At 45.2% G+C, this 15589-nt stretch overlaps 1 protein-coding gene across 1 annotated transcript in view; it reads right to left on the reverse strand.

Moving 5' to 3' along the window:
- The window catches only part of LOC146193960 (cell adhesion molecule Dscam1-like), a 570478-nt gene that overhangs the window by 62792 nt on the left and 492097 nt on the right, over positions 1-15589 (reverse strand). Inside the window, exons 9-11 of the mRNA XM_084600659.1 lie at positions 14329-14616; positions 11849-11968; positions 1998-2180 (exon numbers count right to left, since the gene is read on the reverse strand). Coding sequence (XP_084456785.1) covers positions 1998-2180; positions 11849-11968; positions 14329-14616 — 591 coding nt within the window. The remainder of the gene's footprint in view (positions 1-1997; positions 2181-11848; positions 11969-14328; positions 14617-15589) is intronic.

Genomic DNA, 15589 nt, shown 5'->3' on the forward strand with positions numbered 1-15589 from the left:
GTATCTCGATTCTACCATGAAAATTACTGTGAAAATTCAAATATTAGCAATGTACACATTCTTAATATTTAAGTATAATACTCCAAATTTCATGCGTATCTTAATTCAGCAAGCATAAAACAATCACTTCAACAATTGTACTAGGTTTCTTTGAGTATCATGTATAAAGCAAATTTGTTTGTATGCAGCACTTACCGTGCGCGGGGCAAACGCCCCTATCTCTCCTTGCTCAGATGCGGACTGAAAGTTCCTTCGGCGTAAAGCGTGCTTTATCTCATAATTACTGTTGATGTGGCGAAGCGATCAGCAAACAAATGGGTATGAATCTCGTCATTATATGTGCATTTGTGTGCATCGCCTTTTTTCACGTAACTGAACGCATACTGCAGATTTACAAAAGTTATAAGTGCTTTAAATTATATTGAACTTAAGATCAAAGCAAAAAAAAAAAATCAGGAAAATGGAATAATGGCAGAGGGTTAGCCACAGCTGGGAGCAAGTTTTACATGTGAAAGCTAGGAGCGCTGTTGCAACAAATATGCTTAGTTATGCTGATAAGGCTTGGGTAACGCCAATAATCCTCAAATAGGTTCAGCAAAACGTAATTTGCGGACAACTTGTGCTAAGACGCAAATATACTGCTGTAATGTGATCTTACAGACCTTTATGCTCATCTAGGCCTATTTGATTGAAATAACCCTAACAAGGCGATTTATGCGTAAGAAACCGAAATTACGCCATTGTGCGTTCAGAATTTCTGAAGCTGCATGCTTTACACTGGTATAATTAGTGCCAATTCGACCTAATAATTTTGACGTTGAACTTATTCATCGTGCTCATGGCCACTCATATAAAATCATAGTATAAATATGTACAGCGAAGCTAGGCTTAGTTATTGCCACATCAACACTCGAACGGTTGGGCTGGTGGAATCCAGAAATGCGCGAAATGCATCGTGCGAGGCAAGAGGGGCTTTCGTACTGAAGGCTATGTGATGCAACACGCTATTGCTTTACTTCACCCTATGTGCGCAACGCTTACACAGTTTACTTTCTGCATGGCCACATGGCGGCATTGAGAAATGAAACGGAGAGAGAAAGTGCACAGCTGATCATAAATTATGAATGTGCCTAATGTTTGCAGTCAAGCGTCGCCAGTTTTCACGCGATTACATTTATGCACATCGGTAGGCAGCGAGGCGAGCATAGTAATTTCCTTGTTGAAAAAAAGCAAGACCTTTAAAAGGGCCTGCAATACGGTTTTAGTAGGACCGTGTCCCGGCCCTCATGATAAACCATTCACGCAAGGCTGCAAGCCGCAAAGGGTGGGCAGCACGCTAAATTGGGAATGAGGCTGAACGGATACACTTGGCACCGTTTTATTATATAAGAATTTGAAAGTTTTCAAGTAGGCAACCTTGAGAACAAAGAAAAGCATTTTTTTTTCAGGAGGGCGCTGTCTTCAAAATGTAGCAAGATTGCAAGAATACTAAAATATATTGGTTTGTTTATTCTGAATGCAGCGAAGACAATGATAGGACCAAAACCGATTTGTGAACAAAGTAAACTTGGGCAGGAGTAAGTTAACATTTTTCTATAGGCAAGAACAGGACAAGCAACTAACGCTGCATTGTTTAATGAGATATTTATCAAAGCGAAATCAAGAAATTATTCTAACAAATTAATTCAGCTGGCGCCCTGTAACTTTTTGGGTGGGTGCTTATGAAATTTTAACCTTGTTGTTTTGGAAATGGTTGTCTATTATATGCCAGCTCAGACGGACAAGGGGCAGCACAGATTAAACAACAGTGCGGCTATGGCCTCGCCATCTGGCTAGAAACAACTTGGCTCATCTAAATAAAGAGGAGAGTTAATAAAGCCATTCGAGCCAAAAGAGCTGCTGGCAGTGAAATCGATTTATGGTAGAACATCCGAAGCCGGTAGGTCACAAGTTGCTTCAAAAAAGGAGAGTGCTCATCTGTGATCCGTCAGTCTCACCGTTGACGTCAAGGTAGGCGGCAGCAGACAGGGCAGGTCCGACTCCGTTGCTGGCTTCGCAGAGGTAGTGACCCTGGTCCTCGAGCGTCACCTCGGATATGACCAGTGATCCGTTCTCCAGCACGTGCATGTGGGGGCTACTGACGACGCTCCGGAACTCAGACACCTTTTCGTTCTTCTTGCCTGAATGGAGAAAGATGAAAGCAAGGGCCGAATGAGACACTCCGATTGCCGTCCCTTAGAAGCGGAGAAGCTTTCCAAGGCCGTCTATCTTCATATCAATAAAATTGAATCAAGCTCGTCCTCTCCCTTGCGCAGTTTACCGCTTAGGCTTGCGGGATAAAATTTTTCGCCTTCTGTGTGTGCAATTGGTTCCATTATTTCCACGCAGTTTTTTGTGCTCAGCCTCTTATACTCGGTGACTCAGTCGGTTCTAAGAAGCTATAAAGAAAAGAAGTCCGGCGTGAAATTCAGCCTGATGTCATCAGAATTAGAGACGTAAGGGACGCACTCCAAGGAACACGTTTGTCTGTCTGAAGGTTTGCAGAGTTTGGTGATCAAAAGTGATGAAAGCGATGATTTATATATATGGTTTGGTTTGGTTTGGTTTGTGGGGTTTAAAACCCCGAATCAACTCAGGCTATGAGAGACGCCGCAGTGGAGGACTCCAGAAAAATCGACCACCTGGGGTTCTTTAACGTGCACTGACATTGCACAGCACACCGGCGCCTTGCTTTTCGCCCCCATCGAAAAGCGGCCGCCGAGGCCGAGATTCGATCCCGCATCCTTGGGAACAGTAGTCGAGCGCCGTAACCACTGCGCCAACCCGGCGGGGGTTGTATATATATATATATATATATATATATATATATATATATATATATATATATATATATATATATATATATATATATATATATATATATGCGTGTGTGTGTGTGTGTGTGTGTGTGTGTGTGTGTGTGTGTGTGTGTGTGTGTGTGTGTGTGTGTGTGTGTGTGTGTGTGTGTGTGTGTGTGTGTGTGTGTGTGTGTGTGTGTGTGTGTGTGTGTGTGTGTGTGTGTGTGTGTGTGTGTGTGTGTGTGTGTGTGTGTGTGTGTGTGTGTGTGTGTGTGTGTGTGTGTTCGAAAAAAGTCAGACGTGGTGAAGGAAACGAGCATGTATTTCACGTTTCGGCCCCGGGACTGGCTTTCGTCGGAACAAACGTCCAGTCATATATACATATAAAACTGTGGATGATTAGTCTTTACTAACTAATCAACTTTGGTGAACGAAATAAATAATTAAGGCGAGGTGACTCTAAACAGCTCTCACTTCGTCTCGCTGAGATGGAATACTCTGTGTTTTTTTTTTAATTTACTCGATTTAGCTGGGAAACATGGTATATACAAGACGAAACAGAGGATGAGATGGTTCCCGAATTGACTGTAAAATACCAGGGTTTATTATTGCGAGTTCATGCTTGTTAAAAAGCGCAGTTGCATTGTTTACCTACAACCATGCGCATATTCTCCCTCTGCAATATTTGCCACTGAGCTCGGGTAAATTTTGTCGCTCACTGTTGCGAGATCCCAACAGACTTTTCTTCAGCTTGACATCGACTTTAACGGAATCCTTTGTGAACTTTACTTTGATATTGATAGTCCCCTGTTACATAGCGGCCTTTGTGGTGCTTTTTAAAAACAAAAACATCAAGATAGATTGTATCGTAAAAATCTCCCAAAACTGTGTCCTACATTTATTGATAAGTGCGCACATAAAAAATGCTGGGCGGTCGTAGCCGGAGAACTTTTGCAGAATAAATGTGGCGTATCCAACATTACCAGACGGTTTAAATGGTGAATATAAAACGCTAACGCCGCAACATAAGCGTTCCATGTATTGCCCAAGCACGTTCAGCTCACTTAAGTGTCAGACGTATGTATCTAACAACGGTTAACAATTATGTTAAGAGCCAGGGGACCACTTCGAAAATTCGGTTTCAGTAAATTATGAACAATATTCGCTAGCTATGAGCTTACATGATACGACTTTAATGGCAGAAAGTGAAGTGGAACTCAAGAGACTTCTGATGCGCGTACAAGAAGAGAGTGAGAAGTTTGGGCTTAAAGTGAACACCAAAAAGACAAAGATCATGGCGTCTTGCCCTATCAAGTCCTGGAGCATCAAGGGACAAAAAGTGGAAGCTGTGACAGATTTTCTCTTCTTGGGCTCCAAGATTACCCCGGAAGGAGACCGCAGCCATGAAATTATGAGACGCCTGCTTCTGGGAAAGAGAGCAATGGTTAGCCTTGACCGCCTAGTAAAGAGCAGAGACATTAGTCTGCCAACCAAGATCCGTATAACTCGTGCTATGGTATTTCAGTTGTGATGTACGGATGCGAGAGTTGGACTGTGAAGAAGGCTGACCGCCGAAGAATTGACGCGTTTGAATTGTGGTGCTGGCGGAGAACCTTGAGAGTTCCTTGGACTGCCAGAAGATCAAATCAGTCGATATTGTCGACCATAAACCCTGACTGCTCATTGGAGAGTCAAATTCTAAAGTTAAAGCTCAGCTACTTTGGTCATCTCATGAGAAGATAGAAGTCAGTGGAGAAAGATGTGATGTTCGAAAAGGTTGAGGGTCACCGGAGAAGAGGTAGGCAGCGTACCTGATGGTTAGATGGCATCCTCGAGGCGCTGCAGATGAAGTTATGTGATGTTAGGAAAATAGTGAGAGACCGGAAAACGTGGCGTGGCGTGGTCCATAGGGTCACGAAGAGTCGGACACGACTGAACGACTGAACTGATGAGCTTATAAACCAACTCATGCAAAAAATTAATAATTCAATAGGTTCACTTGTCTCATATTTTTGGATTTACATTGCGGTGAATTTGGAAACACCTTCTGTTTGGACCTTATAGCGCGGCCGCTCCAGCAGCAGCCGATGGTCATTGGCTTCGAAAATTGAAGCCGACTGAAAGAAGCAGTGTAAACCGCATTGCATTCAACCACATAGTTTCTTAATCCAGGGTATCTAGCAAACCACTATTTTTAAAATCCCCGTTTTTTCTAGGTTTTCTCTGATTTTTTCAGGGCAACTTCCCTGACGAGCGCAGAGGCTGAAAAATGTAGCTACTGGTGGTAATGAGCATAGACGAATAATTCCCAACAAAAACCATTTTATTACCCAATTTCATCAGTTTACAATACTGATCAGGCTGTTATTGGTGTTAATGGCGGGGAAAAACGTCACAAGTTTATTGAAAATTAAAACGCACTGATACCAGCCTCAGCAGAGCTCTTTGATACTACCAGTTACGAAATTTCCATAGGCCCCATGTATAAAAAAAAAACGGCGGTTTTGATTGGTCAAAATTCAGGTGTATATACGGTGCTTCGATGTGAGGCACCCTAGGTTACGGCCGGTCTCGAGGGAGAGAGGGCTTCTCTTAGCATGCTCTTAGCGGAAATTCTTAACGATAACAGCCGTAGGATTAAGGGGAGAGGCGAATTTAAAACGGTCGAAAATGGTAAAAAAAAAATTGATTTTGAGAAAAACTTATTTTCGGAACGTCTATCTTTCCGAGCACCAGCACTCAAATAAATAACGCTGAATTCGGTCAAGAAATGCGATAAAATCGTCTTTCATAACGTCAAGGCAGCCACGAAAGGCCCCCGAAGAGAGGAATGGTGTTCTAAATTTCCGCACTCGCCGCGGGCGTTGCAGGTGGCGATTGCGGCCATCTTGGGCTTGGTCTGAAAGTGCTTTCTTTTTGAGCAATTTGCGCTACTTCAAAATGGTTTCGCTCAAGCGGGATGGCTGCGCACGCCAGTTTTCCAAACGCCGTTAATGATCTCTGACTAAGCGCGCCGTTCCGCTTTTCCAATTGGCTGGCGTATCAGCACGTCACTTCTGTTTTATTGCGACAGCAATACTACGCCAGGTTTCGGCTCATCTCGTAGTCTATGGCCGCAGTCACGAATGACCTTGAACAGCCGCGAAGAAGACGAAGAAGAACAACAACAACAACAGTCGGTCACCCGCAGCTAGTGCTCTTGCTCCATATTCGGTTCAGCTTGGTACCCTACATGCTGGTTCAGCAGCATTGAATCCTTGTCATTTTTTTTCTTGCTGTTTTGCTTTCGCCGCCTTGACAGAAGCTTCATGCGGGTCTCTTTATGCGCCCGTGTTTCGCGATGCACCGTTTCGTGCGGAGTTTTTCCTTGCGATCGAGACGCCGGGAAACAGTAGATTGTAACCTTGTTGTGCCGGTGGGGTTATCACACACTATCCCACCGTCAACAGGGTTGTGCCAAGGAGTATGTTGCGCAGCGCTCGTCACCCGTTTCGTGAACGAGGGCAGTCAGCTTGGCGGTAGCGATGGATCCGAGTCGGTGCTGATGAGATGAAGAAAAAGCTTTATAAACTATTTACAGGCATTTGCACAACGAGATCGGCTCTGGGGCCGAAAGCTAACATAACCATACGCGACGGTGCTCGCGCAACGGCGGCCGGGGAGATTCCGCCGCGTCCGTTCTCTCAGGGGGCGAACTGCACCCGATGGACGCTAGTGACGAACTCACTCTCGGAGTCTCGAGCGGAAGCACTTGAGTCTCCGTAAACCGAGAAACCGTTGACACCGAAATGTCCAATCCGACTGCAGCACTTTCGCGGGGCCAATGGGAGAGCTTGCTGCGCTCTTGCTCCAAATATGCCGCGGAGCGAGAAGGCGGTGGAGCGAGAAGGGTTCCACCGCCTGGGCCACGGTGCCGAGCTGTCTGGATGCTCAGCTCATGTTCAAACACGTCGTTTCTCTCCCCTTGGCATGACTCGCTTCCAGTGCACTGGTGGTATGCAAAGAAGTATTCAGATTTTGTGAAGGAGGCGTTCACCGGAGAAGTTTGGCGTACGGCTGAATTTCTGGGCGACTTTAGCCGGGCACAACACCGTGCACGCAACGAGCCTTTGGAAGCCATGAAACGGGTGAGGAACAAAGACCAGAAGACGTCGGCCACAAGCGTGCCGTCGGGACAGTTGAGTTACAGCCGGTGTAGACTGGATGATCAGAGAACATCAACCACGCTGTCCGATGTCGACACCGCGGGTTCAATTTGCAGCGCCAATTGCACACCCCGGATCACGGTACACTTTGAACCTGCCACCCAGCTCATTAGATCTCGTTCTACGTGCCACTAGCGGTAACACAGGGCTTGCTACGTCCCCCGCATGAACGAGGCTAACGCTTGTGAACACTTTCAAGGATAGGGTAGACGCAACATAAATACCCAAGAAAGTAGAAGACTGAACAATCTGCGTTATTGCTTAGTCGATAGAGTATTGGGCGCGAAAGTCGGAGGTTGCGGGTTTGGATCCCAGCGGTGGAATGTGTTTTTTTTCTTCAATTGACTAACCGTTAGATTTACCTTCTTCGTTGCAGTATTATTTCAGATTATTTGACCCCCCACACACACACACGCGCGCACGCACGCACGCACGCACGCACGCACGCACGCACACACACACACACACACACACACACACACACACACACACACACACACACACACACACACACACACACACACACACACACACACACACACACACACACACACGCACACGCACACGCACACGCACACGCACACGCACACACACACACACACACACACACACACACACACACACACACACACACACACACACACACACACACACACACACACACACACACACACACACACACACACACACACACACACACACACACACACACATTCTTTGATGATTTATAGGGAAGAAACTCTGTCGTGGCTTTTGGCTCCCTTTGCACCTGATAATGAATGCCTCATTTTTTCTACATCTGGTAGCTTACAAGTTATATCCTGCAGCTTTATTATTAGTAGAATTGTGATTATAAAATAAAAAAAATGCAGTCTTTTTGGCAACATTTCTAACGCTGCCGTCGTACTTCCTCTTCCAGACATTCCAACGATGGATGGAGTGCCCACTAAGAACAACCAATGGCGCCAGTTTTCTAAGTAATATTAAGAACTTCTGTGCATTCAGCAGGAATAAAGTCCTTCTTAACGAAGTAACTTGTGCTTTTTCTCGCAATGTTTAGCGCGTTAGGCTTCACAGCCTAATGAGCTAAGCTAATTGGGTTTCTCGGGGCACACTTATTATGACCGATATCTCATTTTAATTATCGGGCCAAACGCATTTCGTGTTCATCTTGTTTATAACCGCGTGGAATGACTGCCTCTTCGCGCGTAAATAACGACCACTTTAATGTGTTGCTTCTCATTCAAACCACGGAACTAGCGCTCTATTTTCACGTCACTCAGCTTAGCTGGAAGAACGGTTGCAGTTAACTACTTTCTTTAAGGCAGGATAATCTTAGCCAAAAACAGGCTTAACATCTTTCAACACCAAAACTACTTAGAGCCTGCAAAGAATGTGGCATCTTTGCAAGAACTTGGGTAGTAAGCTTGACTACACTACTTAAGTATGAGCGGAGCTTCAAAAAGGAAATATGCTAAACTCATTATGGTAACGAGCGGCGTTTCCATAACACGCACAAAATTTTCTACCACGCTGCGCCAGAAAGAAAACTACGTAGGCGACAAATATTCTAGCTCTGCAGCTCCTGACATAGGCGACTGGCATGCGTCCGCTACGTGCTTTCGTATGCATTGTGAACCAGCCAAATGGTTTTATTGAACGTATTATAGGACATACTTATATCAGTAAAATAGGGGCTGAGGCTTGCGAGAAGCACCGCTTACCGTGAAATTTACAGGAACAGCGTGAAACCTTAAGCATTTATTCCTAAGGTTTTCATTAAATTGACTAAAGGCGAGGTGCACCGCAATGTCCAATAATGGGGCCACTTTCTTGCTATTGTTCATTTAACCAGTACAAAAAATAAAGCATAGTTAGCGTCAAACGTAGTAATACCATGTGTCAGCCGACAGTAGTAAGGCGCCTCGCCTCTGCATTATGCAATATCTGAGACTGGCAGTACACGCGTATGCACAATAAGTTGATTGATGACAAACTTTTATACTGCGAACATTTAAAAACATTTTCTTCACGCGGATGTTAGAAACCTGGATTTTGTACTCAAAACTGATTTTCTATGTTTAATGGGAACACGGTTTCTGTCAGACCAACGACTTTTTGGCCCTTTTTCGACGTTTACATTATCTAAACGTAGTCCTGAATAAACTGAACCTGAATATGAACATTTCCTTTAACGAAAACCTATATCCAAAGGCTAAATCGGAGAGTTGCTAAACTTTAAGTAGTCGTTAATAGGCTTTCAATGATCGTTCTTGCACTTCCCGCCCTTTTACAGGACTTCAAACCTTAAAGCTGCAAAGACAACTGGCGTGTCTTCAGCGGTGTTTTCCCAACTGCCGGAGTAATGCAGTCTAATATGCTGCCATGAACACCAGCTAATAATGAATGAAGTTAACTTTTCGAGCAGATTTGTTCGCGAACATGCGTGCAACATTATTCATATACCATGAATGCAAGGATTCGGCTTCCTGTGGTTTGTGAAAGCGGTAAAATATTATGCAACATTTAGTGGCCTCACTTAGCAGCGCTTAGCAGGAATTCAACGCGAATTTGTGATTTTTGCGGTGACATGATTGAGTCATCGACTGCTTAATTTTCGGCTTTCGAAGCCGCTGAGTAGCACGATGCGTGAGGAGCGCTCTGAGCAAGCTACTGCGTACTTCATTCGTGTAACTCTCGTGTGATGCAGATCTGTAAACGCGCCTCTCTTGCTAGTAAGAAACCCACAACGTGCAGTCAGTCGCATTGTAACGTCAACATATTAGGATGCATGAAAAAGTCCTTTAATTTATATTCTGCGCCCCATGCTCACAATATTTTATTGATTTTTAAGAACGCACGATAAATTGATCAAACTGCATCCGCCGGATGCCAATTATCACCTGTTCTCGAAACTTCTACATTTACAAAAAAAAAAAAAAAAAGTGCTGCAGCAAAACTGCTCTTCTTGCATTGCAGATACTTAGTGTTTCTTTCAAAACCTCACTCGCCTGCTTTAACCATGGAAAAGAATGTTAAGAACTAATGACAGCATATTTGTCAAATTGAGCATGTGGGTTCAGGACAGTCTGCAGCGCTTAATGTACGTTGCATCGGTTCTGACGTGCCATTCTCGCTAGACGGGAAATCAATTCGGAGGCTGACACAAAATTGGCAAAGAAAGAAGCTTCGCTTTTTGCCTGTTCATGGTACTGCAGAAGCATTAAGCACCTGCCGTACCTGCTATGTGCAAGCGCTCACGGCGCGTGAGATAGGAGCCTTTGCGGCAATTCGCAAGTAATGATTGTGCAAAATATCACAAAGTTCAATCCTTTCTCACATACACAAAAGGTTTTGGTAACAAGATGGTTCAACGGAAGCAGTTAAAAAAGTTGTTTTTTTTCAAAGCAGAGTGTGAACAGCAGATCGCTAAGTGCTTGTCGCTGTTAACGTGTTCTGAAGGGAGTTTCGTTTAAAAAAAAAAAAAAAAAAAAGAAGCCACCAATAATGGGAATAAAATAGACATCAAGAATAAGTGAACAGGAAGAGCTGCTGACTAACTTCGCTTTTGCTGAGTTCGCGTTTCTTTTCGTTCTGCAGGATTTGCTTTAAATGAAATTATGTCTTGAAGTGCTTACATGAGTTTCGTTTCTTCGCCCTGTCAACGCGCTCCACATTTTTTTATGAACCTAAGCAGAACGAGTTCGTTCTGTTATTTTGCTTTCATTAACCGAACCGAATAGAACTTAACGGGCCATATTGTCAACGGTTTATGAACAAAGCTCTTTTTATTATCGCTATAATTTTGATGAAAAGACAGGTATTCTGATGTCATGCCCCTATTTGTGACATTTCTTTTTGCATTGCTTTTATTGACGGGGTTGACTAGAAAGAGATAGAGAGAATATTTTATTAATAAGAAGTGATTAGGCGGGTGGTTCTCCCAGGAACAGTAATCCATTAGCGAATATGGCCCTCCATGCCTGACCGATAAGTTGACTCTGAAGAAGGAGCTCTGGTGAACCAGCTTCGCCTCCCACTGTTCATCGCTAATTTCCTGTAAACTGCGTGGTCTAAGTTGCTCGGAGCAGTTCTAAACCATGTGGAGGCTTCGTAGTTGTACAACTGAGGGACGTTCGTTCGTGTATAGTGAAAGCCATTTGGCTAGAGCAATTTTATGATATGACATACAAGAACGTTAACGTATTGCTGATATGGCGGAGGTTAATTGATTCGAGATACTTCATGTGAGACAGATTTCTGCTCAAGCTTAACCTGGTTCCTGTGGAGAAAAGCATGTCAAATAAAATACAAAAGGCGAAGTAATTTTCACGCAATGTTTTTCACGTCGATCAGATCGTTAGGGCGGACTGAATTTTATGAAAACAAAATCGGCTTTTTATACGTTGTTCGCTGTAACTGGTATTATTACCCTTTAACATCCCACGAATAAAAACGAAATCATTTACACACGAGGACCTCCTTTGTAATATTGTCTCCTTTGTAAGAGACAATAAAAATACCTAGAAGGGCGAGTTCCGCGTTCGGACAGAAAGCTGCTCAAGTCTAGATGGCCTCAATCACAATAAGACCCCGGTTGCCTATACCCCTCCCTTAGAGGAGCTCCATTTCGCGGAGCAAGAATGCTCGGTGAGCGGCATTCGGCAGCAAAAAGCTTGACGCATTACTCCTGGGGCGCCGACAAGGATCGGGCGGAGGTTATGCCGCGGAACGGGACTGCCGCATTTTGGGAAGGCCTCTCCCTTCCTTCTGAGGAAAAAAGGGGGCGTAGGAATCCCAACTCACCGTAAGCCACCTTCCAGCGGTGCACAGGCAGCGGGTTCCCATCGGCCTCGCAATCGAACACCGTGCGCTGTCCCCTGGTGGACGATTGATCGCTCGGCTGCTTCATCCATCTCGGCGACGCTTCCAAGCCGTTCGCAGTTGTCCAGCGGCGTGTAGGAGGGAGGCAAAGGCAAGGGGAAGAAGAGGGGAAGGAAAAGGAAGAATCGAGAGCTCAATTTTAGACAGAGAAAGAATAGCAGAGGAAAAGGGGCACGCAGCTGAAAGAAACCGGATCCTTGTTTGTAAAAAAATATATATATAAAGAATGTAAGGTAAGAAATTCAAGCAGGCTAAGAGAAATGGGCGCAGAATAAGCACGCGTTCGGGAAGGGGCAGTCGGCGGCACTCAGTTCGTACGCCTCCAGATAACAGAAGAAGCGGATGATCAGAGTGAAAGCTGCACAACAGCAGAGGGAATGGTTCACAGTGACTCGGCGTATAACTGGTTGCCGTCCGTATCTCGGGGCAGGCGGGGGCTTAGAAGCTAGGGCAGGGGAGGTCAGCGAAGATGAGCGAGCTCGGGTAGGGCATTATGGCAGCCGGCATTAGAGGGTAGGCAAGGAATGACAGAGAGTAGGAGGGAAACAACGCCGCCTACCTATTGCTCCTGGCACCTCCGGTCTGCTCTAACGGCGCGCGGCGAAGGAGTCCCGCGAAGAAAGAGGACGGCTCGGAGAACAAGTGACCATTGTGCCCGCGCGGGAATCTGTGTCGACTCTCGGAGCTGGGTTTCTTTACAGATGGCAGAGAGAGAGAGAATCGAAGGTCTTCTTGCTTCCAGAAAGAAGCAATGAGAGCTCGAAGTCTGAGCGTCCTGAGCTACGGCCCTGAAGCGAGCGATGCTGGCGGCAGGGGCACAGACGGGGTATGAAGGGAAGACTGGGACGTCCAGATCGAGAAGAGTCCGTTAACGGCTTTCGCTGATACACGCCTGTAGACAGTAAATCCCGCTCAGTGCGCGCGAGCCGGTCGCTTTCTTTTTTTTTTTCTTTTTACGCGAAAAAGAACCGATTGATAGGTAAAGGCGCTTTCAGAAAGGGTGCTTTTCCTCGCTTACTCTCCTGGGCAGGCGTGATCGAGTTAGTTATAAGCGTCGAATCGACTTCATAGGTCTTATCGATACCAACTTGCGCTTGCTATCCGTTGTGTTGACAAGCTTTGTGCGTTATCACTTCATTGACGTAGAATTGTAATCTTCTTGAGTGATTTCTCGCAGAAGTGCCGCGAAGAAAAGGTTAACTACAGCAATCATTTCTAGAAAGATCCGCTATAAGGAGCATTTATTTGCGTTTCGTATGCAGGAAGCATAAAGTAAAAAATGCGAACTTCACATTTCATACTAAAATAAATTGAGGTATTCAGAACTGGAATAGATGCCTCTTACTTTACGCACTAGCTGTTGGAACTTAGATTTTATTTGCAGTGTTTCTGGGCGCAAACAACAACAGCGGTTCTGCAAGACTCTAAGCAAACCAGAAGCTTGTGCGAGCTGGTGACAGGTCACTCTTAAAAAAAGCTCTAACAAGGCACGGAAATTATAAGTGTGTATGCCTTTCCCCGTGTCCGTGACCTGTTAGAGACGTTTTCATAATGTTATAACCAGCTAATACACTCTCGTTTATTATTTTCAATACGTTTCTAGTGCGGTTGTGGAACGCGCAAAGGGAAAGAACATTTATACTCAAACGGGCAAGCGTAGATGATATTAGACAGAGCCGGCAACACTGACATGTACTTCCCAAGAAACAATAGCTAACAAAAGTACTAGTACGCAGCATGTCTGCACAATAAAGTCGCTGGTATCCTGAGCTCTTATTTCCTTCGAGGACAATCGAGAATGCTTTCAGAGAAAGAAATGTGCTTCCTTTGGGGAATCTGTCTGCGTTTTGCTTCAGCAATTTAATGATGATAGCTTAGAAATGTCTATGCAAGAATGAATAGTCCTCGCTGCGGAGCGAGTGAACTTCGTTCATCCTAGGCGACAATAGTGGCGTGGGAAGTACAATAAATGTTTCCATAGCCAAAGCATGTTTGTTAATAAAATGAATATCTCCGATATCTTAGACGAAGTAGACACTGTGGCTGACTTGCGAGAAAAACGCCATAGTAATGGGAAGCGCACTACCAAGAACTGCTCTGATCGAAGTAGAGACCACCGACGGAGGGCGCACAAAAACACCCGTGCAGCAAGTTATATACTTCAGCGCTAAAGTTTACACTGGAAATAGAGCGGCTTAATTTCGTGTTCTACTCTGTTAAGAGCGAAGATTTTGGAGACTGGACCAGAGCGGCTTTCTCGGTCTGGTGACCATAGTACCGCTTTGCTTCATACTGATAGCGTAGAACTAGCCCGTAACGCGACCAAAGCAGCTACGCTTGCACGAGCTGTCACTGCAAACTATCTCAGGGCCTGTATAGCACTCTGGTAATGTACTACCTACCGCTGACGTCCATCCTCGCTGTGTAGTTAGCCGTAGCTATTCCTGATGTGGCCTTGCAGCTGTAGTTTCCAGAGTGCCTGCGGGTGACGTTATCCATTGTGAGCGAAGAGGCAAAGTCACCCAGGCGGGTGATTTTGGCCTCCGGGTGAATGTCGCTGAGCGGAGCCCCATCCTTGAGCCAGTCAATGTCCATCGGAGATTCTCCAGACAAGACGCTGCATACAACCGTGGTCCGCATGCCTTCTTGCAAATTTTTCATGAAGAGGAACGGGTTGATAACAGGTCTCGCTAGGAGAAAAAAAGGAAAGGGCAGAAGGCGAATTAGAAAAGTCATTAAGAGAACATCCGCGTTATGGGTAAAACGCATATGCGTTAAGGCCCGTTTGTTCGAGTCGCGGTGGCTCGGTGACTCACTGGTAACTGCGTTCAGCATTGGAACCCAAAGACGTGGGACCAAATCCAGGTCACGACGACCACTTTTCGACGAACGAGAAAGAACCGTGAAATGCCAGAGCAAATTAAAATACCCCAAGTGAAGAAAGTTTCCGGTGCCCTCCACTGTAGCGTCGTTCTTAACCTGAGTAGTCCTGTAACGTTAAGTGATAGAAACTGGACCATATAATTATTTTCTATGAGTGTACTGCTTCTGTAAACCTGTTTAGAAAGTATTGGGGGACGCTTAAGCTCTGCCTTTAAGGCTATGACGTCACGTGACATCGTTAGTCGCTCTCTTCAATGGCCACATAAAGGAAAGGATAATAACGCAAGAAGACACTCACAAATAGACATAAATAGGTACTATGCACCAACTGGCCCAGCAATCAGTTTTAATTTACTACATTTCTTCAATGGCTCTTGCGGATCGTGTTTTGCGCACACTCACCCCTCACCAACACGCACTTTGGTACATGCTTTATCGTGCTATCCCATTTAGTTTGACTCGGTTTATCAGGTCTAACGTCCCAAAGCGGCCCAGGCTATGAGAGACGCCGTGGTGGAAGGCTACGGAGTAATTTCGACCACATGGGGTTCATAAACTTTCAGTGACATCGCAGAGCACCCGAGCGCCTTGCTTTTCGCCTCCATCGAAAAGTGGCCGCCGCGGCCGGGATTGAGAACAGCATCTTTGGGGTCGAGCGTCCTAACCACTGCACAACCGAGGCGGGGCGCTATTGCAATCACATTTAGTCCTTAGCTAATCTCAAACATACTCATTTGCATACAGCCGGGTGCCAAAAAATGTTTGAAAGAGTACCAGACA

This window comes from Amblyomma maculatum, chromosome 4 (assembly GCF_055883805.1).
Source record: "Amblyomma maculatum isolate TAMU_Amacu chromosome 4, ASM5588380v1, whole genome shotgun sequence".
NCBI lineage: Eukaryota > Metazoa > Arthropoda > Arachnida > Ixodida > Ixodidae > Amblyomma > Amblyomma maculatum.